This window comes from Lethenteron reissneri, unplaced genomic scaffold, assembly GCF_015708825.2.
Source record: "Lethenteron reissneri isolate LAM-NWPU_2019-01 unplaced genomic scaffold, ASM1570882v1 scaffold_117, whole genome shotgun sequence".
NCBI lineage: Eukaryota > Metazoa > Chordata > Hyperoartia > Petromyzontiformes > Petromyzontidae > Lethenteron > Lethenteron reissneri.
Genome location: NW_026890860.1, coordinates 65,372 through 92,389, shown reverse-complemented (window position 1 = coordinate 92,389; position 27,018 = coordinate 65,372). Strand labels below are relative to the sequence as shown.

At 49.9% G+C, this 27,018-nt stretch overlaps 1 protein-coding gene across 1 annotated transcript; it reads right to left on the bottom strand.

The window, feature by feature from the left end:
* Positions 1–1,409: 1,409 nt before the first annotated feature.
* On the bottom strand, positions 1,410–26,318 carry LOC133361650 (dual specificity tyrosine-phosphorylation-regulated kinase 2-like). The gene is made up of 14 exons (XM_061580631.1): positions 24,705–26,318; positions 12,504–12,570; positions 11,940–12,042; positions 10,929–11,077; positions 10,446–10,582; positions 8,819–8,965; positions 7,835–7,973; positions 7,041–7,122; positions 6,696–6,868; positions 6,138–6,198; positions 5,799–5,916; positions 5,307–5,447; positions 3,553–3,803; positions 1,410–1,426 (listed from the first exon to the last, which is right to left on the bottom strand). Exons 1-14 carry the CDS (start codon positions 24,734–24,736, stop codon positions 1,410–1,412), a joined length of 1,617 nt encoding a protein of 538 aa, XP_061436615.1. The 5' UTR covers positions 24,737–26,318.
* Between the last annotated feature and the right edge of the window lie 700 nt (positions 26,319–27,018).

Below are 27,018 nucleotides of genomic sequence, written 5' to 3'. Positions count from 1 at the left end.
CCCTTTTATACCCAACCCCTCCCTGAGGGGTGGGGCCCCGGGGGATCATAACGTTCGAACCAGCCCCCCCCCAGGGTGTCTGGCTCGGACGTCGTAGAGGGCACTTGCTCGTGCACTTACGTAGCCCCGCCCACTGTGTTTGTTTTCCATAGGCTGCCATGCATAACGGGCCCTCTCTTTAACACCCCTACATGTATAAAAGACACCTGTTCACAGAAGCAATCAATCAGATTCCAAACTCTCCACTATGGCCAAGACCAAAGAGCTCTCCAAGGATGTCAGGGACAAGATTGTAGACCTACACAAAGCTGGAATGGGCTACAAGACCATCGCCAAGCACCTTGGTGAGAAGGTGACAACAGTTGGTGCGATTATTCGCAAATGGAAGAAACACAAAAGAACTGTCAATCTCCCTGGGCCTGGGGCTCCATGCAAGATCTCACCTCGTGGAGTTACAATGATCATGAGAACGGTGAGGAATCAGCCCAGAACTACACGGGAGGATCTTGTCAATGATCTCAAGGCAGCTGGGACCATAGTCACCAAGAAAACAATTGGTAACACACTACGCCGTGAAGGACTGAAATCCTGCAGCGCCCGCAAGGTCCCCTTGCTCAAGAAAGCACATATACATGCCCGTCTGAAGTTTGCCAATGAACATCTGAATGATTCAGAGGACAACTAGGTGAAAGTGTTGTGGTCAAATGAGACCAAAATGGAGCTCTTTGGCATCAACTCAACTCGCCGTGTTTGGAGGAGGAGGAATGCTGCCTATGACCCCAAGAACACCATCCCCACCGTCAAACATGGAGGTGGAAACATTATGCTTTGGGGGTGTTTTTCTGCAAAGGGGACAGGACAACTTCACCACATCAAAGGGACGATGGACAGGGCCATGTACCGTCAAATCTTGGGTGAGAACCTCCTTCCCTCAGCCAGAGCATTGAAAATGGGTCGTGGATGGGTATTTCAGCATGACAATGACCCAAAACACACGGCCAAGGCAATAAAGGAGTGGCTCAAGAAGAAGCACATTAAGGTCCTGGAGTGGCCTATCCAGTCTGCAAACCTTAATCCCATAGGAAATCTGTGGAGGGAGCTGAAGGTTCGAGTTGCCAAACGTCAGCCTCAAAACCTTAATGACTTGGAGAAGATCTGCAAAGAGGAGTGGGACAAAATCCCTCCTGAGATGTGTGCAAACCTGGTGGCCAACTACAAGAAACGTCCGACCTCTGTGATTGCCAACAAGGGTTTTACCACCAAGTACTAAGTCATGTTTTGCAGAGGGGTCAAATACTTATTTCCCTCATTAAAATGCAAATCAATTTATAACATTTTTGACATGCGTTTTTCTGGATTTTGTTGTTGTTATTTTGTCTCTCACTGTTCAAATAAACCTACCATTACAATTATAAACTCAACATTTCTTTATCAGTGGGCAAACGTACAAAATCAGCAGGGGATCAAATACTTTTTTCCCTCACTGTAAACCCAAAACCCTATAAAGTATAAACCCTAACACTCTAAACCCCTTTACCCTTAAACCCTTTACCCTGAAAACCCTAACCCTCTAAAACCCTAAACCTCTAAACCCTTCACCCTTTAAACCCCTATACCCCAAATAGCCTAATCCTCTAAACACCTAACCCTCTAAACCCCTTTACCCTTAAAACCCTAACCCTCTAAACCCCTAACTCTCGAATCCCCTCAACCCCTAACACTCTCAAACCATAAACCCTATAACCCTCGAAATCCCTAAACCTCTAAACCCCTTATCCCTGAAATAACCCGAAACCTCTAAATTCTTAACTTTATAAATCCCTAACCCTATAAACCCCTACCCCTTTGTGTGGAATGTGGTGGGGGTGGGATCATGGGGTGGGTGGGTGCAGGGTGTGTGTGGTGTGCGGTGGGTGGTGGGTATCACAGGGGGGTGAATGGGTGCAGGGTGTGTGTGGTGGGTATGGTGATAGTGGTCGTGGTTCACAACGATCCGTGACCACCACCACCACCTCTACTGTGTGGTGGACCGGCCACCACACAGCAGCACGCGTCGGAGGAGTGAACGGATGGTTCTCCCTATGTGGGCCAGACTCCCTCGCTTCCTCTTCTCCTCCTGCATCACCATAACCTGATCCTCTTCCCTTGTCATCTCCTTCTCCTCCACCATCTTCTCCACCAATGTCTCCTCCACCTGCACCACCATCTCCTGCTCCTTCGTCCATACCTCCTCTGTCTCCCCCCTCATCTCCTCTTCTTCCTGCACCACCAGCTCCTCCACCAGGGTCTCCTCCTGCACCACCAGCTCCTCCACCAGGGTCTCCTCCTCCTGCACCACCAGCTCCTCCACCAGGGTCTCCTCCTCCTGCACCACCAGCTCCTCCACCAGGGTCTCCTCCTCCTGCACCACCAGCTCCTCCACCAGGGTCTCCTCCTCCTGCACCACCAGCTCCTCCACCAGGGTCTCCTCCTCCTGCACCACCAGCTCCTCCACCAGGGTCTCCTCCTCCTACACCACCAGCTCCTCCACCAGGGTCTCCTCCTCCTGCACCACCAGCTCCTCCACCAGGGTCTCCTCCTCCTGCACCACCAGCTCCTCCACCAGGGTCTCCTCCTCGTGCACCACCAGCTCCTCCACCAGGGTCTCCTCCTCCTGCACCACCAGCTCCTCCACCAGGGTCTCCTCCTCCTGCACCACCAGCTCCTCCACCAGGGTCTCCTCCTCCTGCACCACCAGCTCCTCCACCAGGGTCTCCTCCTCCTGCACCACCAGCTCCTCCACCAGGGTCTCCTCCTTCTACACCACCAGCTCCTCCACCAGGGTCTCCTCCTCCTGCACCACCAGCTCCTCCACCAGGGTCTCCTCCTCCTGCACCACCAGCTCCTCCACCAGGGTCTCCTCCTCCTGCACCACCAGCTCCTCCACCAGGGTCTCCTCCTCCTGCACCACCAGCTCCTCCACCAGGGTCTCCTCCTCCTGCACCACCAGCTCCTCCACCAGGGTCTCCTCCTCCTGCACCACCAGCTCCTCCACCAGGGTCTCCTCCTCCTGCACCACCAGCTCCTCCACCAGGGTCTCCTCCTCCTGCACCACCAGCTCCTCCACCAGGGTCTCCTCCTCCTGCACCACCAGCTCCTCCACCAGGGTCTCCTCCTCCTGCACCACCAGCTCCTCCACCAGGGTCTCCTCCTCCTGCACCACCAGCTCCTCCACCAGGGTCTCCTCCTCCTGCACCACCAGCTCCTCCACCAGGGTCTCCTCCTCCTGCACCACCAGCTCCTCCACCAGGGTCTCCTCCTCCTGCACCACCAGCTCCTCCACCAGGGTCTCCTCCTCCTGCACCACCAGCTCCTCTACCAGGGTCTCCTCCTCCTGCACCACCAGCTCCTCCACCAGGGTCTCCTCCTCCTGCACCACCAGCTCCTCCACCAGGGTCTCCTCCTCCTGCACCACCAGCTCCTCCACCAGGGTCTCCTCCTCCTGCACCACCAGCTCCTCCACCAGGGTCTCCTCCTCCTGCACCACCAGCTCCTCCACCAGGGTCTCCTCCTCCTGCATCACCAGCTCCTCCACCAGGGTCTCCTCCTCCTGCACCACCAGCTCCTCCACCAGGGTCTCCTCCTCCTGCACCACCAGCTCCTCCACCAGGGTCTCCTCCTCCTGCACCACCAGCTCCTCCACCAGGGTCTCCTCCTCCTGCACCAACAGCTCCTCCACCGGAGTCTCCTCTTCCTCCACAACAACCGTCAGCCATTTAGAGGCCTGGGTGAGCGCGGAGGATGGGGGCAGCGCCGGCTCCGCTCTGTAAAGACACCGTTCCAACTTCCTGCTACAGCAGAGATCGCACTCCCCCCCCCCCCCCCACCATCATGCGGAGATAGATTAACCAGGTAAATAACGATGCTGCAGTAACGCAGCATACCTTTGCCCATCGTGGGTCTGGTTACAAAATGGGCATTAGTCTTGCGATATCACACTGGATGAAAGGCTACATGGCAAAGATATGGCTGCTACATTATTTGTCCTCACACAGAAACCAATTCTAAAAATACATCCGTATATAACCGAATGTACACGTGGTGTTTGAACTGTACATGTGTTCGTTTGCAGGCGGCAGGGCTGGAACTCACAGTCAGAAGGACCTGGGTTTGATGCCCAAACTTTGGCCACTTTCTCCGTGTGGAATGTGGAGTGTGTTCTACCCCCCCCCCCCGTTTTATCCTGCATTGGTTTCCAAAATCAGAATAAATTATTTATACTGGATGAAGAGGAATCCGATAAGCTATGAAGCTCTTCTTTCACAGATATGCAGTCGAGGCACAGGGTCAGCAAGTTACAACAACAAACAAAAGAAAATGAGTGCAACGTGTAAAAATGTAAGCAAGTCACAAAATAATTGAGCATACAAGCACAAAGTACGTAAAATCCTGCCAGTTTTTCAACATTAAATACAAACTTGGGCAAGGCAGCAAAACATCAACAAAAACAGCCCCAGACCTCACCAAGACAACACAGTCCCTCAATAAAATTGTACATTAAAATTTAACTTTCATTCCTTGGGGTTTGGCATTTTCCTCCACGTAACCGAACCCTGACACACACGCCACACAACCAGTGTTGGATGGACATCCTCGGCAGTGTTAGAAATTGAACCCCCAAATCACTCAATAGGAATCGCATAGCAGCAGTAGCAAAAGCAAATTTGTTCTGTACTGCAAACAACTTGGCAGGACTCTAATTAAAAAGAGTCTTGAGACTGAGTGAGGCTCATGCTGGCTAAATAAGGGTAGTAGTAATCAATATAGAGCCGGGTACGGTGTACTGGGGAAACCGCCCCGGGCACCGTGCTTCTGGCGGCCCTGTGCTTCGATGTCACGGTGTCAGACGTAATGTCTTTTTAACACGTAGGCTTTCATACCAGATTGGCTCACAAATGATGACATCACATTTATCACTATTTAAGACCGAAACAGGAGTATTTCTCCACAATTATGGCCGTCACCTTATGAGGCTGGTTGCAATCCCCGGCAAAATGTCGTACTCGAATTGTAAATGTGGTGGGTTTACTTTCCAACACACTGGTGTGCTGATCTAGTAACTAATTGTCACATTTTGTTTACATGATACACCTTACTAATTGACTGTGTTGGGTGATGGTGGGTTTAACAACACACGTATATCTACGCGATCTAACCGAAACAAACCTGTATTATTAGTAATACTTCCGGTTTAATTGTGACTTGCCCCGGGCTCCACACCTCCCTATGGACTGTCTTGAACATTTGACAAGCAGATCGTGGCTTACCGTCGCTCAGCAGCTCCAAAACACTGTACACTGCCAGGAGTAGCAGTGGTGGTGGCGTTGCTGGTGGTGCTGGTGGCCGCGGTCCGAAGCCAGCTGTGACCCAGCGCCTGCGCTGGCGTCATGCGACAATCCGGATCCCATCTGTTGAGAGGCACACGGGGGTCACACGCGGCGCACATGGTGAGAGAGGCGTGGTGAGAGCATTGACGTTCCTTCCCTTCTCCCACGAGGTCCAGGAACGCACGGCAGCAGCGGTGGTCGTGGTAGCAGCGAAAATCCTTCAATACGCAGTACTCTAAAAATGCCCTGAGCCTCGCACTGCCGAGTAGAATCTTTAATGAACCTCCAAAGAGGGCGATCTTAACACCGGTGGTACTGGTCATCGGCAGGTTCACTTCAGCTCCACATCTTCCTGGTGATCGGAGGAGAGCGATCGTTGATCACCTTGGTGGAGGAAATCCTCATGGGGAGGGGGTGGGGGATGATTCTTACCGCAGGCAGGAGCTGACGAATTCAACAAACTCCAGGTCGTGGCTATTGAGTGCCCCGTGAAGTGACAAGCTCCCTGGCACCCTTCTCTTGACTGGGCAGAACATCATGCCCACACGATCTGCAGGAGACATGCACAGCAGGAGAGACACACAGTCACCAACCACCACTTTGCCTACCTACCCACTTACCCACCCACCCACTCTCCCAGACACCCATTTACCCACCCACACCCAAGGAATTGAAAGTACAAAGAGGCCCCCCCCCATGGCCACCCCAACAGCTCCAGGCCACACCCTAACACTGAATCCGGTCGGTTGCTCACCCCACCCTTCAACTCACCAAAGTAGTGCATTCCATTAGGAGCTGCATCCATCATACATCTTGGAGGCAACCCGAGGATCTGCACATGGTGGAGATAAAGGCAAAGGTCACCCGTGTAGGCACAGCAGACTGTAGGGGCAAGTGCTTTTAGTAGTGAGTAGAAACAGCAGCAACAGCAGCGGCACCTGTTGAGGGCCAGGACTGTGGCACACACAGAGAGGGGATGGTTGGCCATATTGAAGCAGGTACACACCGCACCAGGTATTCATTTGAGGCTGAGTCGAACTCGGGGATGCCCAGTACCGGTTCAGATAATCCTCACTGATGTTGGCCGTGATTTGGAATCAAACTCGCATTACCGGGTTTGTAGCTGAGCACGCTAACCCCTGCACCACTGCTTCCCCCACACGTACAAGACACACACGTGTACACACATACAACATACGATGGCTGCCATTCGCCAGGTCACCAAGTACCCAATCGACCCCCCCCTCTCCTACCGCCCCCCCCCCAGAGCCTACAACTTCAAGGAAGGAGGGGGGAATCACGAGTGGGTGAACGCCCAGTTGGAAATACCTCCATGCAGCACGGGAGGTGGTCGTCGTGGCTGTCCGACTGGAATAATTCCCTGCCGGTCACCAACTCCGCCACCGTGCAGCCCAGTGCCCACATGTCCACTGCACAGGTCAATCTGTAGCCCAGCAATACCTCCGGAGGTTGGAATGGCCGAGTCCCACCAACATAAAGAGCTGCACAACAACCACAACAACAACAAATATATATGTATGTGTGTTCTCACTATGTCATGAACAGCATCCTTGTCACACACTGTCACATGTACAGACACCAAGAGACTTGCACACACACTGGTACACAGACACACCCACACGCAGAAACTCACACCCAGGTGAGGTTACTCACGTTGACTTTTCACAAAAAAGCTGGTGCCAAAGTCTGTGACCCTGATGGTGCAGGTCACGGTGTCCTTGATTAGAACATTTTCCTAAAGCAAGAGAGGCAGAAGAAATTCACACTCGAAGGTTACGCCAATAGCATTCAGCCACCAGTGGATCAATCACGTACCACAGTACATACTAAACGGTCGTCAACCTTTAGTCAAGTGCAACATTCCCTGTTTTCTGACAGCTGCCACTGGGGGTGCCCCTTTCAAATGCGTCAAGACGAGCGATGTTCGTCGAGGCTCATCACATGTAAAGCTCTCTGAAGCACCATCTAAGTAAAAGGGTGCGGCTCTATAGACAACTTATCCTAGTTGCTCACAGCTGCCCGTTAACGAGTTACGAACCAAAAACCACACTCGAGGGCGCACGGATTTAGTGACGATTTGGGAAGTTTTCTATTCACAACATGGAAGCCGACAATGGGCACCTGTCAGTTCAAACGCGTGTTTGTCACGTTTTGAAAATCATTATTTTCAGCTCCGGTTTGTGTTTCCCAAAGTTTGTGGCAACGCTGTGATCTACATTGCTGGTTTTCTCTGTGGTGAGTCCCCCAATAGCGACACGACTCTACACGACAGTTTAATTCATACCGGATCATCACCAGAGGTAACATGACCCTGTCTCCTTCCAGATAGACGGACAGAGCTAACACATCGACCCTGTGACCAACGTGGGCGGTTTTCTCTATGGTCCTAGTCCCCAATAATGACACAACTCCGGAACAAAGTCGCGCTGAATGCTGTGTCCACTCACTGGCTTGATGTCCGCATGGATGATGCTCCTGGCCTTGGTGTGGCAAAGGAACTTGAGGATGCCCCTGGTGTAAGTTTTCATCATCCCCATGTGCAATTGCCGGAGCCCCGCTTCCTTAATCACATCATGGAGGCTCTCCCTGTGAAAGAGGCAGCAGCAACAACAACAATTACAACAATGACGCAGTGTCAGTGTCATACCCTGCAATACTGCGTGGATTATGATAACGACAAAATTAATATTCTATTTGCACATTCACGACTAATATGAGTCATAGCTCCGTGTGGGTTTAGGTCATTGGTTTGCTGATAAACCGAAGCAGCTAGCACATCTGACCACTTGCTTTCATTGGCTGTTTCCGGGTGGTGGAGTTATCTATTAGGAGATACAAACTCCACGCAGAAAGGCGTCCGTGTGAGAATCAAACTCAGGGATTTTCACCGAGGGGCACAAGTGTCACCACTGTGCTGCAGCCAACCTGCTGATCGAGTGGAGGCGTGGCTACATAAAAGTGGGCGGCGCTGATTGAGAAAAGAGGAGTGGCCTCTAGTGCACCTGGGCACATGACAGCTCCACAGTATCGCAATGCGAGGTTGGCACGGGAATCCCAGAAGTAACATCTAGCCCCGGTGGTGTGATGTTATCACCCCCCCTGGTGTGGAAGAGATCGGGGCTTTGATCATGACCCTGACGCATGTTTATTCTGAGTTTGCATGTTCTCCCCCTGGTCACGTGGATTTTTCTCCGGGTCCTCTGGTTTTTCCATCTACATTTAGAAACATGTGTTTAGAGTATTTAGCTGCCATACATTTCCACATCAGCCACTTTTTTGAGCTATCATTTGTAGCCAGGCCGCTTGTGAAAAATAACTAATCGGACAGTGGGCTTTACCTGCTAAATAAAATAGTTTTTGTTTAGCTAATGAAGTTAACCACGCCAAGGGGGGGGGGGGGGGGGGGGGCGGTGGGAACACATGGTACGTACTTCAACAGCTCCAGGACAATGCAGTGGTGTCCTCTGAAGTCAAATTGGTTCAGGACTTTGACGACGTTGTAGTCCTCATCACTGCCCTCGCCCTGAAGTTCCAGAGCCATCTTGATCTCCATTCTCTGAAATGTATCACGCTTGGAGCTGTGCAGAGAAAATCCACAAATGAATCATGACTTAGACTTGCTTAAGGAATGACCAGAAACAAATTATATTCAGAATTAAATAATTATACCTTCCCCAAGTGTAATGTCATTGTAAGTTCCAGTAGCGCGCTCATGGAAGGTTCCAGAAAGGATAGGGAAGAGGATAAAATAAGCAAGGGATAGAGGGGGGTTTGGGGTGCTGCCTTAACGTAGTGATTCCCTAATGTGTGAATTGAGCCGACTCCGAGCATGGCCCCAGCCACACTCAGGATTTCCAGGAGCTGAGCCAAGCCACGGCTGAGCCACTCGTGTATCTTTATCAGCAGCTGAGTGGCTCAAGCCTGAGCCAAACCACGGCTGAGCTGGAGCTGAGCCTGAGTTTTAGAGACTGAGCCATAGCTGATTCGTGACTGAATGTGGCTCTCACAGAGCAAGGCATTATAACGTGGAACATCATGAGATCTCCTTTGCCAATACCAAAATATGAGAATAGATTTTCCCCTTTTTCCTGGCAACAAAACAGGTGTTAAGATGTAAAAAAAAAACTTTAACCTTTACAAGGAATCATGTCTGAATTAACCACAATACTTGTGGTCAGTATGCAAACAAAAAACATACTCTGATAATATATGCATTGTCTTTTAAACTGATTGGTCCACACCAGACAGCTTTCTGTTGAGTCTAGTCTCAAAACGGTGTTAAACCAGAGGACGCCAAAAGGCGTACAGCACAAAAACGAGCACTATCAGAGGAATGAGAGCTCGGGGTGAGCAGCGACATCATGGGACCTCCTTTGCCAGTATATTTTTGGTATTGGCAAAGGAGGTCCCATGATGTAGCTACTATAACGCTGAACACACATGTTATAACATAGAACGCGCCCGTTATGACATGGGACAACCCCATTAAAGCGTGGAACGTGCCTTTTATAGCGTGGAACGTGCCCGTTATAACGTGGAAGGCTCCCGTTATAACGCGGACCGCACCCATTATAATCCGGAATGCATCTGTTGTAATGCAGGAAAGCGCCCATTATAACGTGGAATGTGCCCGCTATGAAACTGCACGGCTGAGCGGTATGATACAGTAGGCGGAATGCGGAATTATAACGTGACGTGACAGCATACCCTCCATTATTGGTCTCTTCATATCACTGTGTGCGTGTATTATAGCTTGAAAAACTTTATCGTTACATTATATACGGGGCTATTATGTTTGCTTAATGTGCTTTCCCTTAACGCGGCACTTTTCAGGAATGCATCTACCAGGTGAAATGAAGACTTAATGTAATGTAAGAGTGAACTGATCCAGAACAGGGGGAGAACATACAAACTCCACACAGGAGGGCACCCGAGTCAGGAGTCAAACCGGGGACCCTCTGTGAGGCACGAGTTGTCACCACCTCATCACACGGCCGCCCACAGCAAAGGACTGAACAACAACGTCGTCCTTGTGACAACACCGCTCTGAATTCTTACCTCAATGGTGATACCAAGATCTTCACGGCCACCAGGGTGTTCCTCATGTGGTCAAGGCACCGGATCACCTGGCCTTGACCTCCATACCCAATCTTCTTCAGCACCTCATAGCGGTAGTGGAGGTGCTCATGCTGGACCTGCACCAAATTACAATTATTTAGACTGACTATATTTTGGAAATCACAACATGTAAGAAGTGTGAGCATTATTTTACGAAATAATTGTTTTATTAAGTGTTTGGTTTTCTTAAATCTGTAATTGTGGAATGCTCTGATGTCTGCTGGCTGAGACACCCTTAAAAAGCTCATTAGCTCAATGGGCTTAGCTTGTGAAATAAACTTGATTGTGAAGTGTGTGTGCGAGTGCATGTGTGCTGTCTCTGGTTGGTTGGTACTTCAGGTGCAATGACAAGAAGCCACGAACCTCGCGACCGCCGCGCCTGTGACCGTCCCCACGGCGCGGGGGCTTTGTGGCGAGTCTCACCGGAATGTAATGATGTTCGTGGTCGTCGTATCCAGCGTTGTTTGGTCCCCGGGATCTGTTGCGGAGCGCAAAGTACCATACTTCCTGTATGGCTGCAAGCTCCAGCTTCTCCCGGTGGGTCATTTGAGGGCCAAAGAGAACCAGGATTGCTGCAGGCAAGAGAATAACAACAACAGCTGTCATTTGTTTAGATTCCTTTTCAGGAGGTTCCTGCAGATGATTTACAGAGAATGGGGGTGACGCTGCTGCCATTACGTCTGCTGTGTGATGCCAATTTGAGCAATTTGCAGGGGATTTGGATGTTTTGGCCAATACCAGTTATGTCTGTATGTTGAACTTATTTTGCACCGTGCTTCGGCAACCCTGCTAATCAGAAGTGAGGGGGAAGGACAATAAACTAAAAAGTTCGCAAAAATTATAGATTTAAAAGAGTATCGCTCCAGTGGCTTCCTAATGTCGGAAGAGCATTCCAGATGACTGCAGAAGCACATCTGAAAACGTGCGATGCAGTGACCATCTTCGTTCGATGTCCAGCTATATGCAGCTTTGATGACGTCTTAGGTTGCTTGAATTTGACAACGGGGTTAATGAATTAGATAAATATAACACAGATGCCAAGGATTTTATGAAATAAGAATAGCTTTTATCCTTTCTGGCACAAAAACAGGTGTTAATATGTTCAAACACCAAATAGATACCTTTTGCAAGGCATCACGTCTGCATTTACCACACGTACTTGTGGAAAAATATGCAAACAAACATGCTCCGATAATATATGCATTGTCTTTGATATTGACTGGCCTGCACCAGAGACAGCCTTCTTTATGACCTTGTCTCGCCGGTGTGAGACCAGAGAACGGCAAAAGTCGAACGGTACATCACCCATGCAACATGGCCACCATGAAGTCCCCCATGCATCATGGTCACTGTCACGTCCCCCTTGAAACATGACCGTCGTGATGTCCCACCATTCAGTGTGGCCATCTTGACGTCACTCATTTCTGTTCATACCTTGTGGCGACTTGCTGCGGATGGAGGCGGTGCGCGCTGAGGACAGCGCACTCCACGTGGTGCAAGACTCGCCATTACTCCGAGCCTCTCCAGCTCGGCTGATCTACACACACACACACACAAACAGGTCCACCACTCGGGCTTGAGGAGTGAGTGGGACTCGGGCAGGACGAGCCATGGCCAGGATGGACAACAATGGCTGACAATCAAGAATAATAACAGCGACAACCAAGGAACGGAACACATCAGAGAGGAGAGCCGCCAGAGAGATGGTGCGATGAAACCGGCGCTTGGCGGATTATTCCATCACAGGATGTGAGGGGTAGCAGGGTCTCAGGGAGGGAGGCGTTCATCCATCAGTGGATATATAACAGTGCTGTAGATGCTCACGCGTAGACGGGCATGTACACCAACAGGATCTCGGAGAGACACTGATAGACGCACACACACTCAGGCGGGCAAGGAGAAGCACATCCAGGTATACAGGTCACAGGTAGGCACACGCAGAGGGGAGAACACACGTCCACCCATACTTCACCACACAAGTCGAGGAGCCACATGTACCTCCCTGGTAGCAACTTGCAGACGAGGGTGCTCAGAGCTCACGGTGTCTCTCGCGCGGTCCGGGTCTCTGCGTGGAGAGCGGGAGACAGAGGCGAGGGTCACAGAGTCGAAGGGGCGTGACACACCCACGTCCAAACACACGTCACTTCACAATGCGGACTCTCATCATCAACACAGACTCACATCCTCACCAGTCACCCATAATATGAAAAACACAAAAAGCAATAACTGCCTTTCCTCAGCATGCTTGGCAAGGCGGTGTTGAATAATCCTTGCCAGGACCTTTCCCGGCACACCGAGGAGTGAGATGCCCCTGTAGTTGTTACAGTCTGTGCGGTCTCCCTTCTTAAAGATGGGGACCACCAGGGCATCCTGCCACCTCACTAACACCACCACCACTAATACCACCAACACCACCATCACTAACACCAGTAACACCACCACTATCACCACTAATAACAACCACAATCACTAACACCACCATCACTAAAACTAACACCACCACCATCACAAGTTGCGGATCGGGGGGTCTTGTTGGGACCATCTCGGGCCGGGGTCAATGGACCCGATTTGCTAGCTGCTCAGACCATGGTGAAAGGGGATGGGGACCCCTTCATTGCAGTCCTTAATGTAGGATCGCGAATGGCCGTGGTTCCTCAAGGGACCGTGCTTGCACACGCAACGCCGGCACCCTATGAGGAACCACTCGTGGGTCAGGTAACCACCGATCCTCCGTCGCGACCGCACTCGGACTGTGATGACGGATGGCTGGATGCGCTTTGCGCGGGATCAGTGGACCTGTCCGACTCGCAGCGTGCGCAGCTGCGAGTTCTCCTGAAAGAATTTGCCGACGTTTTTAGTCAACACAAATTTGATATTGGTTGTACTAAATTGCTGCGACACCATATTGACACGGGTGACAGGGCGCCAATCCGCCAAAATCCCTTTCAGCTGGGTCCCGCCGAAAAGGATCATGTCAAATCGGCCGTTGATGACATGCGAGCCGCCGATATTATTTCCCCTTCCAACAGCCCGTGGGGCGCGCCGATCGTTTTGGTGAAAAAACACGACGGCTCACTGCGGTTTTGTGTCGATTTTCGGCGATTGAACAAAATTTCTGTGGCAGATGCGTACCCGCTTCCTCGAATGGATGAGTCGCTCGATGCCTTGGCGGGGGCGCGATTCTTTTCCACCCTGGATTTACTTTCTGGATTCTGGCAGCTTCCTCTGGATGACGAATCCAAACCTAAGACTGCTTTCCGTACACCGCAAGGCCTCTTCCAATTTAACCGCTTGCCGATGGGCTTACATTCTGTGCCAGCAACTTTTCAGCGGTTAATGGAACTGGTCTTGGCGGGCTTGCAATGGGATTCGTGTTTAATTTACTTGGATGATGTCATCGTCTTTAGCAAATCATTCGATGAACACCTCCAGAGGTTGCGTGCTGTTTTTCTCAAAATGCGGGCTGCCAATTTGAAATTTAAACCGCAGAAGTGCCATTTGCTCCACGAATCGGTGCGGTATTTGGGTCATATTGTTGGACGCTCGGGGATATCCACTGATCCCGCCGACTCCCACCTCGGTGGGAAAGGTCAGCAGTTTCATTGGGTTCGCGTCGTACTACCGACAGTTTGTGGCTGACTTCGCTACGATCGCGAAACCATTGCATGCCTTGACGTCCAAGGGAGTGAGGTTTCATTGGGGGCCGGAGGAGGAGGCTGCTTTTCGCGCCCTCCGGAATGCCCTGGTGAGGGCTCCGCCGTTGAATTACCCCGATTTCTCACAACCCTTCTTGCTCGATACAGACGCAAGTAACACGGGCATTGGGGGCGTGCTGTCCCAGCTCATTGGTGGCGTAGAGCATGTGGTGGCTTACGGTAGTCGGGTACTGTCTCCGGCAGAACAACGGTACTGCGTTACCCGTCGGGAATTATTGGCAATTGTTTATTTCATTCAGTAGTACCGCCCGTATCTGTACGGTCGACGTTTCACCGTCCGTACAGATCATGCGGCTCTGCAGTACGCCCTGCGGGTTCAACAACCATCGGGGTAGTTGTCTCGATGGTTGGAGATTCTCCAAGACTACGACTTTGTCACCACATATCGTAAGGGCGTCCACCACACGAACGCTCACGCCCTGTCGCGGTTGCCACCCACTTCGGAGTTCGCTTCCCTCTTGGTTTCGGGGCGTTGTAGGCCCCAGAACGTGACCACCGATTCGGTCCTCGTGGCCGCCGCCGATGCGCCTTCGGCTTCGGGTCCTATCGAGCATGAAGGGAGGGACTCGTTGCTGGGGTTGTCGATTGCGGAGTGGGGATGCCTCCAAATGGAGGACACCTCCCTCCTCGCTCTGCGCCGTCGCACCGGGGGGGTTGGTCAGGGGGTGGCGAACGTTGACTCGTGGGGGTTGTTTCAGGGGCTTTTAATGCACTGGGACGGAAAATCCCGCCGCCAACGGCTCGTGGTGCCTGCAGCATTGAGGGGTAAGGTGGTATGGGCTGCGCATGAGCGGCTCCTGCACTTGGGGGTTCACAAGACCTTTGCCATCCATGCTCCAGCTCGATTTCTTCTGGCCGGGCATGGCAAAGGACGTGGGGGATCTCCTGGGGTCGTGCACGCAATGCGCGCAGCGGAAGCCACCAGCGAGGGGGTCCAACCCTCCGCTGCAGTCCATAAAGGTTTCCCGGGTTAACGAGCTCGTTGCTCTGGATATTCTCGGGCCATTTCCCGCTACACCCAGGGGAAATAGGTATTTATTGACAGGGGTCGAATACTTCACGAGATGGCCCATGGCCTGGCACCTGGCCAACCAGTCGGCAGCAGCCATCACGGAGGCCTTTGTCCAGGGCTATGTCCTCGACAAGGGTGCTCCGGAACGGCTGCTGACTGACCAGGGTAAGAATTTTTCGGGGAAACTCCTCCGAGAGGTGTGCGACCTCTTGGGTACGGAGAAAATTCGGACCTCCCCGTATCACCCACAAACTGACGGGATGGTGGAACGGCTGCATCGGACTATCACGTCCATGCTGTCCCAGCAGGTATCGGAATCCCAGACAGATTGGGACCTTCGCATTGCCGGTGTGTTACAAGCCTACAGGATGGTTCCCCATGCGGCCACCGGATTTTCCCCTTTCTTTTTAATGTATGGCCGCGAGGCTAACCCCCCTGTGACGACCCAGCTGAAGCTCTCGGTGCCTCAGGCGAAGTCTACATTGTCCGAACACGTTAAATTTAACATCGGCAAATTATCTGAGGCGCGGGAAGCGGCCGTGAAAAATTCTGAACTCCGCCAGAAGGCGAACGAGAGGCTTAGGCTGGGGCGGATACATGTGTTCAAATGGAAACCGGGGGACAGGGCATGGTTACACTGTCCCCAGGTGCCGCTGGCGACCTCGTCAAAGTTGGTACGGCCGTGGCGGGGGCCCGTGGAGGTCGTACAGGTCTTGCGGCCGCAATGTGTACGCGTCAAATGGGGGAGGCGTCGGTGGTACGTGCACCCCTCAAGGTTGAAACCGTTCATTGCGCCGCCCCGTGGTTCGCACACACACACGCATGGCCAAACGTGTGAGGGGTCCGCCGACTCCCCGACGTCGCTGCTTTCGCCTAACCTGACATCGACTGTTCCATCTCCAGGTGCAACAGGAGTGACGGGTCCACGACCGCCAACCCCTCCCGGGGGGGTCGGAGGTCACTCGGCAGCGAAGCCAGACTCTCTTGCACCCGGACCGTCAACAACCGCCACTGAGCGTGCCGGGACGGGCCCTTGTGACGGGCCCGCCGCGAGAACGCGCGCCAAAACGCGCAGACTTTTGTGAGGTCGGCCGTTGGGGGCCCTTGCGGACGGTGGGGGGAGGCGTCCGGAGCGCGTGTATATATGTTGGTTTTGCGGAATGGGGTATTTATTCGGGGGGGTGCGTCGGGTTATTTTTTTCTTCCTGTTTCCTGTTGTTGTTGTTGTTATGGTTGTCATTGTTCTTGTTAAAATTACGCGAGGCACACACGGTTTTGGGGAGGGATGCACCTTTATTCTGATTTTGTTGCAGCCGGGGACGGCTGCGAGCTGTACAGGGGGGGGTGATGTGGAGGTGTAATTGTGTATGGGCACGGATGGCTAACAAACACAAGGGGCGTGTTTAGGGCCGTACACAGAGGAGGTGCTCACACCGACGTCCGCACCTGCATCCCCCACGGGCCCCTCCTGGGGGCCGAGTGCTATAAAAGGTGGTGAGCCGGAGGGCTCGAGGTCGAGTGTTAGCTTAAACCAGCGAAGAGTGAAGACCAGCTGAATAGGCCCCGGAGCTCCCCTGGCTCGCTGTCCTTGTCAGGGCCGACCAGGGCAAGCCGGTGGCGTGGCCCCGAGAGCCCAGACTGACGTTCTTATAAGAGCCGGTCTGGAGACTCAGGGTGCCGGGATCCCAGCTTGACCAGGGCTGGGATAGGTAGCCTCCCCTAGCTCCGTAGTGGAGTACTCGGGCGTAGGTTAGCGGGGTTAGATGTTGTGTCTCCCTGTTAGACGAGTGAAGGGGACGATACCCCTTTAAGTACTGTGTGTACCCGTTACTGTGCACAAGTTGGTGTTAATAAATAAGTGTGCCTCCGTCCCCGTCGTCAAAGCCTCCTGAATACTTACTACACATAGTCAAACTTGCTCTGAAACACAACTGTACACGGATAAACTTTGTGATTGACCAGTATCCAAAAATGAGTATTAAAAATCTAGAACGGTTACATAGAGAAAATTTATGGACGGGATCAGAAGACACCAACACAATGGAAAAAGTTTCTATCAGATGGAACAAACAAAGAAGCACTGGCAGAATTCCTCTATGTTGTGTGGCGAGAGGCTGATCTTACCACTGTGGGAAAGGACTTAAGCTTGTACATAGCACATGGAGACCTGTGTCACTGCGTGACTATAATGGAGGGTTTACATACTCTCAGTGCTGTTGAAGATTTGACATGTGATCATGAGGAATGTGACACCAGAGTGTTTTTACATGCACAACATGCTGCACAGGAACATCAAACTGTAGTCATCAAAAGCCCTGATACTGATGTGGCAGTGATTGCTTTAAGTCTGCAGCCAGATTTACCATGTAGGTTGTATTTTTTCATGGGGGTTGGCAACAAAACAAGGCTCATTGACTTAGCTAAGGTGTTGTCAGCTCTTGGCACAAGTGTCTGTTTGGCACTTATTGGGATCCATACCTTCTCAGGTTGTGACTCTACAAGTGCCTTTTATGGCAAAGGCAAAAGAAAGCCATTTTCTGTTGCTTGTGAGAAAGAGGAATATCTAACTGCTTTTACAAATCTGGGTAGCAGTTTTAACCTAGACCAGTCTACATTTGAGCTACTTTGCACATATGTGTGCCACCTGTATGGCCAGTCGGCTTTTCCAGAACTATCCATGCCCCCGACAAGTGACGCCCTGTACCAATACTGCAAAAGGGGCAAACTACCAAGCAGCCATAATGAGACATTCTCTGAAAGGTATAATGTGTGCCCCTTCACCCATCGGCAATGGATGGCACCTCGAGGATGGTGAGTTAACAGTGACCTGGATGACTAGAAATCCTGCCCCTGGAAGTGTGTTGCAGGCAGTCCACTGCAGTTGCAAGCATAGCAAATGTGAGACTGGAAGATGTTCCTGTATGTCTGCAAGACTGTCTTGTACTGATTTATGTCGGTGCCAAAATTGTGCAAATGTTTCACAAGAAACAGAAAAAAGACCTACATGGGATGATGGCTCTGATAGTGATAGGGATGATACCGATGAGTAAATATGCGCTGTGTTAGAAAAAAGGCACATGTGCCTTCTTTTTTCCTGCAGTGGAATCGGATCGCATGGGTCTTCTCCCCCATGCGATCAGATTCCTATGCGACTTCGCAGATTGCACTGTGATCTGTGAACAAAACTGCAGGTGTAATTCACTTTTTAATGGCACCCGCACCAGTGTGAGCCTGGGGTAAAAGTGGAGTTCCCCCAATCAGACTGCATTGATGGGCAGTGCAGTCTGGATGTCTCTGTGTGGGCAAAGTTATTGCTGGTATATTGTTTTTGTAGCGCTGTATATATATTGGTATTTTACTAATAGCAATTTTGACTCCCTAGGAAACAATGATGTCAAGAAAGAGAAAAATTGACTCGGAGTGTAGGATATTCAAAGAACAGTGGACTTATGATTACTTTTTCATGCAGTACAAGGAAAGAGCTGTGTGTCTGATATGCCAGAATATAGTGTCTGTGTTCAAAGAATACAATTTACGTCGACACTATGAAACTCAACATGAAGATAAATATGATTGTTTGGTCGGAGAAGTAAGAAAAGATAAAATAGTAAAACTGAAAAATACATTGACAACTCAGCAAAATACTTTTGTGAAGCAGAAGCAACTAAATATTTTATCACTGCGAGCAAGTTTTCAAGTTGCCAAGCTAATAGTGTGCACTGGCAGACCATTCGTGGAGGGAGAATTTGTTAAAGAATGCCTTCTTTCTGTTGCCAAAGAGATGTGTCCAGAGAAGGCCGATTTATTTAGTACAGTGAGTCTTTCAGGACCTACAATTACACAGAGGATTGAAGAAATGGGAGACAATTTCCATCAGCATTTGCAAAACTCCACAAAAAAACTTTCCTATTTTTCCTTGGCACTTGACGAAAGCAATGATGTTCGTGATTCTGCACAACTTCTAATTTTTATTCGTGGGACGAATGACTATTTCGAAGTCACAGAAGAGCTTGCTGCACTGCAAAGCATCAAAGGAACAACTACAGGAGAGGATATCTATGAAAAGGTTTGCCAAACTGTGAATGGTTTGGAGCTGAACTGGGCTAAACTAGCCAGTGTGACAACTGATGGTGCTCCTAGCATGGTGGGGTCTAAGAAAGGAGTAATTGCTCGCATTAACCAAGAGATGGACAAACATAACCATTCTCATCCAATAGCCATACACTGCCTCATCCACCAACAAGCGCTGTGTAGTAAATCACTGAAGTGGGACTCTGTTAACTTCATTAGAGCTCATGCACTAAACCACAGACAATTTCAGGAATTTCTGTCTGAGCTAAATGTTGACTATGAAGATGTTCTGTACCACACAGAAGTCCGTTGGCTGAGTCGAGGGAGAGTTTTGAAACGTTTCTATGACTTACTTCCACAGATTACAGCTTTTATGTTTTCAAAAAACAAATAAGTACCAGAGCTCAATGATGCAGAATGGAAATGGCACCTTGCCTTTCTGACAGATGTAACAGAGCTACTCAACAGTTTCAATGTGCAACTTCAAGGAAAGGGGAAGCTCATCTGTGATATGCAATCACATGTCAAAGCATATGAAGTAAAATTAGGCCTCCTCATCAAACAAGTGAAGGAGAAAAACTTCTGCCAGCTCCCCACAACTCAAAATCTGTTAGCGGAAAAACCATTGGTTGCATTCCCAAACAAAACATGTGTGGATTCACTGGAAAAATTGCAAAAGGAGTTCCAATTTAGATTTAAAGAGCTTCATCTCCATGAACAGGACATACAGCTTTTCCGTAACCCATTTTCTATTGACACTGAGAATGTGGATACAATTTACCAAATGGAACTGGCTGAACTGCAGAATTGTGACTCTCTGAAAGACGCATTCAAGTCAAGCAGCCTTCATAATTTCTATGCATTTCTCCCCTCTGAGACATATCCTCATCTCAGGAACCATGCACTCAAAATGGCAACCATCTTTGGCAGCGCTTATGTCTGTGAACAAACTTTTCCCAGAATGAAACATTTGAAATCTCCAACCAGATCTAGACTAACGGATGCACACTTGCATCACTTGTCAGGACTAGCAGTGACAAATATGGAACCGGACATTGACCATCTCATTAGCCAAAAGCAGGCCCATCGTTCCCATTGAAATACTGGCAAATTTGTTGATTTAACTTTACTTGTTCTTCATTTTAAATATTGTATTTGTTCCCGTTTTGTTTCTTCACTTCAAAATAAGATATATGCAGTGTGCATAGGAATTTGTTCATAGTTTTTTTTAACTATAGTCCGGCCCTCTAACGGTCTGAGGGACAGTGAACTGGCCCCCTGTTTAAAAAGTTTGAGGACCCCTGGTGTAGCATTTCGAGTCATTTCAGCCAACTTGGGCCAAAGTGTGCTTATATTTGTATCTTTCTGTGATTACACAGTACCTACTGAAAATGTTGATGTACAAAACATCACAGTTTTGCTAAATTTAAAATGTTTATGTTTAATTTTGCTAAGTGCCAATCCGTGAAGTTGAAGCATATTTTCTACAAATGTGCCATATTTCATGGTCTACATTCACACTTGAGTATATAATGCACCAAAACCTGTCTCAAGTGTTTAGGATACATGTATAAGTGTCAGTTTGAGAGATATTTGGTGTTGCTAAAATGTATATAAATAAAGCTACAAACAAAACCAGCAGAATAAGATTTTCGTTTTTTCCAATTCACAATTATATACATTTATGGATTATGAAAAAAAACTGCAGGGAATTTTGCGGAGAAATTTTAACATAAAGTCGAAAATGGTTTTGTCTATGAAAAAATCATTTAAAAAGTAGTTCCCAGGTGTGGGAACGAAAATCATTTTTTAGCCACTTTTTCCTAGTTCACCTTACGGCCTACTAACCCATCCAGCACTCACTCACCGAGCTAATCAATCTCTAACCCATCAACTCGCTCTGCCACTGACTCTTTCAACCACAACTCACCCACGCACCCGCCCACTCACTCACCCAATCACTAACCCACTCACTCAATTTCTAACCCACCCACTACCCACCCACTACCCACCTAACCTCCTACCCACACACTCACTCACCCACTCACACACCCACTCACTCATCCATCCACTCGCATACTCACCTAGCCACTCACCTACTCACCCAGTCACATACACATCCACTTACCATGCCACCTACTCCATTTTTAACCCACACACACACCCAACCACTCCCTCAGCTACTCAGCTACTCACCCACTAACCACGTCATTATTCACCCACCCACCCATCACTCAACCACCCAATAATTCAAGCACCCATAATTCAAGCACCTACCAACCATCCACTACTACCCACGAGCCTCTCACAAGTACCCACCCACACACTCACCAACACACTACACTGAATCTAAATTATGTTTATTTTACCAGGTAAGGCTGACAGAGCTATATAAAATATTTTTCAGAAGTGGCCTGGTTACAAATGATTGGTCAACGAAGTGGCTTATCACGTAATCATTTATTGCACTGCAATCATTAAAATGCTTGTTGATTGTAAATGTGGAGGGAAATATACAGGCGTCAGGGTTGGGATAAAACTCACAACCTTCTGCATACCAGGCGAGGTAGTTAACATCTCGCCACTGTGGCGCCCCACTGTCTGACTCCCCCACCCACTAACCCACACACTCACCCACTCAAACACCCACTCACACATCCACACACTCACCCACTCAAATACACACTCACACACCCACACACTCACCCACTCAAATACCCACTCACCCACTCAAACACCCACTCACACACCCACACACTCACCCACTCAAATACACACTCACACACCCACACACTCACCCACTCAAATACCCACTCACCCACTCAAATACCCACTCACCCACTCAACACCCACACACTCATCCACTCAAACACCCACACACTCACCCACTCAAACATCCACACACTCACCCACTCAAACACCCACACACTCACCCACTCAAATACCCACTCACCCACTCAACACCCACACACTCACCCACTCAAACACCCACACACTCACCCACTCAAATACCCACACACTCACCCACTCAAACACCCACACACTCACCCACTCAAATACCCACACACTCACCCACTCAAACATCCACACACTCGCCCACTCAAATACCCACTCACCCACTCAAATACCCACTCACCCACTCAAACACCCACACACTCGCCCACTCAATCACCCACACACTCACTCACTCAACTACCGAGCCACTCACACACTCACCCACTCATCATGCCACCAAATCAATCACTAACCGACACTCATGCACCCAGTCACTCTCTCACTCAGCCACTCACCTCCGACCCATCAACCCATCTACTCACTAATCTACCCACCTACACACTCACCCACTCATCCACACACTAAACTAATATTTTTTTATTTTTTTATTTTACCAGGTAAGGCCCTCAGCTATATAGATCTTTTTCGGAAGCCACCTCAGCACAAATTACAGCTAAATTAAGTGGCTGTTCACGAAAAAAGTTACAGCAACCAGATTATATAAATGCATTTTCAAATGTGGAGGGACAACCCGGAGAACCCGGAAAAAATTCCACGCGACCACGGGGAGAATATGCAAACTCCATATATACAGACGGAAGGGCTGGGATAAAATACACAACCTCCTGTATACTAGGTGAGGTAGTGAACATCTCACCACCTTGGCGCCTTACTCTCTGACTCACCCATCCACTCATATTTTTCAGAAACCACCTGACCACAAATAACAGCTCAATTAAGTGGCTTTTTACGTATACAGTTATAGCAGCCAAATTCTATAATTGCATGTTTTAAAATGTGGAGGGAGAACCCGGAGCACCTGGAGAAAATTCCACGTGACCATGGGGAGAACATGCAAATATACAGGTGTCAGGGTCGGGATCGACCTCACAACCTCCTGTATAAAAGGCGAGGGAGTTAACAGCTCGCCACCACGGCAATCCACCCACTCACCCATTCAAACACCCACCAATCTTTAATCCACTCACTCCAGAATTTACTCACCTACTCAACTATTCACACCCTCACTCACACACCCACCCATTCACCCACTCAACCTCTAACCTACCCACCAACGCACTCCACAACCCACCTACCCACTCACCCACCCAATAAACTAAACAATCTTTTTTATTTTACCAGATAAGGCTCAGAACTATATTAATATTTTTCATAAGTGACCTGGTTACCTGATTATCACGGAGACATTTATTGCAGCCAAATCCTCTAAATGCATGTTGATGTTAAATCTGGAGAGAAAACCTGGAGGACCCGGAGAAAAATCCACACGACCACGGGGAGAACATGCCAACTCCAAATATACAGGTGGAAGGGATGGGATCGAATTCACAAACTCCTGTATACTAGGTGAGGTAGTTAACATCTCGCCACCGTGGTGCCCCACTCTTTGACTCACCCACCCACCCAATCACACACTAACTCACCTGCTCAACCTTCGATATTCACTCACCCACCCACTAACTGACCCACCCACCCACTCACCCAACAATCTACTCACCCACCCACTAAACTACTAAAGCCACCCACACACTCACCCACCCACTCACAAACCCACTCACCCTGCCACCCACTCAACCGCTAACTCACTCACTCATGCACACACTCAGCCACTCAAGAACTTACCTGTGCACCACCTACACACCCACTCATTAACTCAACGACCCACCCACCAACCCACTCACTCACTGACTCACTCACTCTAGACTCCACTCACCCACCCGCTCACCCAGCCACTTACCGACTCACCCACCCAACCACCCACGCACTCAATCACCCACCTACCCACTCACCCACTCAATACACGAAAACTTAACTATTTCTCATTGTACCAGCTCAGGCCCACAGAGCTATATAGATCTTTTTCAAAAGCGACCTTGTTACAAATGACAGGTAAACAAAGTGGCTTATCACATATACATTTATTGCAGCCAAATCCTCTGAATGAAAGTTTATTCTCAATGCAGAGGTAAAACCCCACGGACCCGGAGAAACATCCACGTGACCATGGGGAGAACAAGCACACTCCAAATATACAGATGACAGGGTCGGGATCTAATCACGACCACCTGTATACTAGGCGAGGTAGTTAACATCCCACCACCGTGGCACCCTACTCTGACTCACCTACCCACTCATTACCTACTAACTTACCCACTCAACCTCTCACATTAACTCACTCACCCACTCACTCACTCAACCAACCACCCACCCATTCATCGATTCACTCACACAACTTACCCAAATACCCACTCAATCTCTAACCCATCCCACTCACTCACCGACTCACCCACCCGTTAATTTGCACCCCCATCTTCTCAACCACTCACCCAGCCACCCAGTCAAGCACCCACCCAGTAACACTCACCCACTCAATAACCAACTAACCCATCGAGCTCGTTGTTGTGAGCGTCGCTCATCCGCCCTCCGTTGTTGTTGGAAGGCAACTGCCTCCAACTGGCCAGTAGCGTTCTTCACGAGCCTCCTCCACTGAGGCCAATCTTGACACCGCTGGTACCAGTCATCGGCAAGTCCACTCAGCTCCACGTCCTCCTGTACCACATCACTCCATCTCTTCTCTAGCCCGTGCCGCGCCCGTTTAGCCCCCTCGATCCGTGCCGAACAAAAGCTGTTAAGGCATGCGGTGGCTGGGCATGCGGGCTACATGACCCAGCCAACGCAGCCTTGCCTGCCGGAGGAGCTCACCGATGGGACTTTGCCCAGATCTTTCAAGGATTTGTGAGCTCCTCACACAATCCAGCCTGGTTAAACCCAGGATGGATCGTAGGCAGGCCAGCCTAAATGTTTCCAACCGGCGAAGATGCTCCATTAGGGGGGTCCACATTTCACAAGCGTAGAGAAGGGAGGGAATGACCGTGGCCGAGAAGACCTGAAGCTTCGTGCGGAGTGACAGACCAGGTAGCTTCCACACAGCGTTACGCAACCGATGAAAAGAGACCTCTGCTGATAAACTGGAGCCGGTCATAAGCACACTGCCCAGGTATGGGAAACTCTCCACTCTCTCCACAACTGCCCCATCACCGATTGGGAGTTGTGGAGGTGGAGTGTCCGATGGTACCTAACCTCCAACCCACACACACTCACCCACCCACACATCCACGCACCCACACACTCACCCACCCACTCACTCATCCATCTACTCACTAACTCACCCAGCCGTGCACCTACTCTCCCACTTTAAGATCCACTCACCCTGCCACCTACTCACTCACAGAGAGACTCACACACAGAGAGACTCATACAGACACACACAGACTCACACAGATAGACTCACACATAGACTCATACAGAGAGTTTCACACACACACAGACTCACTCACAGAGAGACTCATACACAGAGAAACTCACACACCGACACACACAGACTCACACAGATAGACTCACACATAGACTCATACAGACAGTCTCACACACACACACAGATTCACTCACAGAGAAACTCGCACACAGAGAAACTCACACACCGACACACACAGACTCACACAGATAGACTCACACATAGACTCATACAGACAGTCTCACACACACACACAGATTCACTCACAGAGAAACTCGCACACAGAGAAACTCACACACAGACACACATAGACTCACACAGATAGACACACACACAGACTCATACAGTGAGTCTCACACACACAGATTCACTCACAGAGAGACTCACACACAGACATACATAGAGAAACTCACACGCAGAGAGTCTCACACACACACAGACTCACTAACAGAGAGACTCACACACAGACTCACACAGAGAGTCTCACACACACAGACTCATACAGAGATACTCACACACAGACAGACTCACACAGAAAGTCGCACACACACACAGACTCACGCAGAGAGACTCACACACAGAGAGACTCACACAGACTCACACAGAGGGACTCACGCACAGAGAGGCTCACACAGAGAGACTCACACACACACAGACTCACACAGAGAGACTCACACACACACAAACTCACACAGAGAGACTCACACACAGAATCATACAGAGAAGCTCACACACACACACAGACTCACTCACAGAGAGACTCACACACAGAGAGGTTCACACACAGACTCACACAGAGAGTCTCACACACACACAGACTCATAAAGAGAGACTCACACACAGACTCACACAGAGAGTCTAACACACACACAGCCTCACTCACAGAGAGACTCACACACAGAGAGACTCACACACAGACTCACACACACACAGACTCATACAGAGATACTCACACACACAGACTCATACAGAGAGACACACACACAGACTCACTGACAGAGAAATCTAACACAGAGAGACTCACACACAGAGAGACTCACACACAGAGAGCCTCACATACAGACACACACAGACTCACACAGACAGACTCACACACAGACTCATACAGAGAGTCTCACACACACAGACTCACTCACAGAGAGACTCACACACAGAGAATCTCACACAGACTCACACAAACTCACACAGAGAGACTTACGCACAGAGACTCACACAGAGAGACTCACACATAGACTCACACACAGACTCACTAACAGAGAGACTCACACACAGACTCACACAGACTCACACAGACAGACTCACGCACAGACTCATACAGAGAGACTCACACACACAGACTCACTCACAGAGAGACTCACACACAGACAGACACACACAGAGAGACTCACACCACCACCGCCACCA

What these genes read in the sequence shown, in the direction of transcription:
- LOC133361650 (XM_061580631.1), bottom strand. Translation starts at nt 24,736, where the DNA reads ATGAGCGACGCTCACAACAACGAGCTCGATGG. An exon ending in ACGAACATCATTACATTCCG is followed by an intron (nt 10,583 to 10,928) that starts GTGAGACTCGCC and finishes AATTTGGTGCAG; the next exon opens with GTCCAGCATGAGCACCTCCA. An exon ending in TTTGGAGCTGCTGAGCGACG is followed by an intron (nt 3,804 to 5,306) that starts GTAAGCCACGAT and finishes GTGTCTTTACAG; the next exon opens with AGCGGAGCCGGCGCTGCCCC.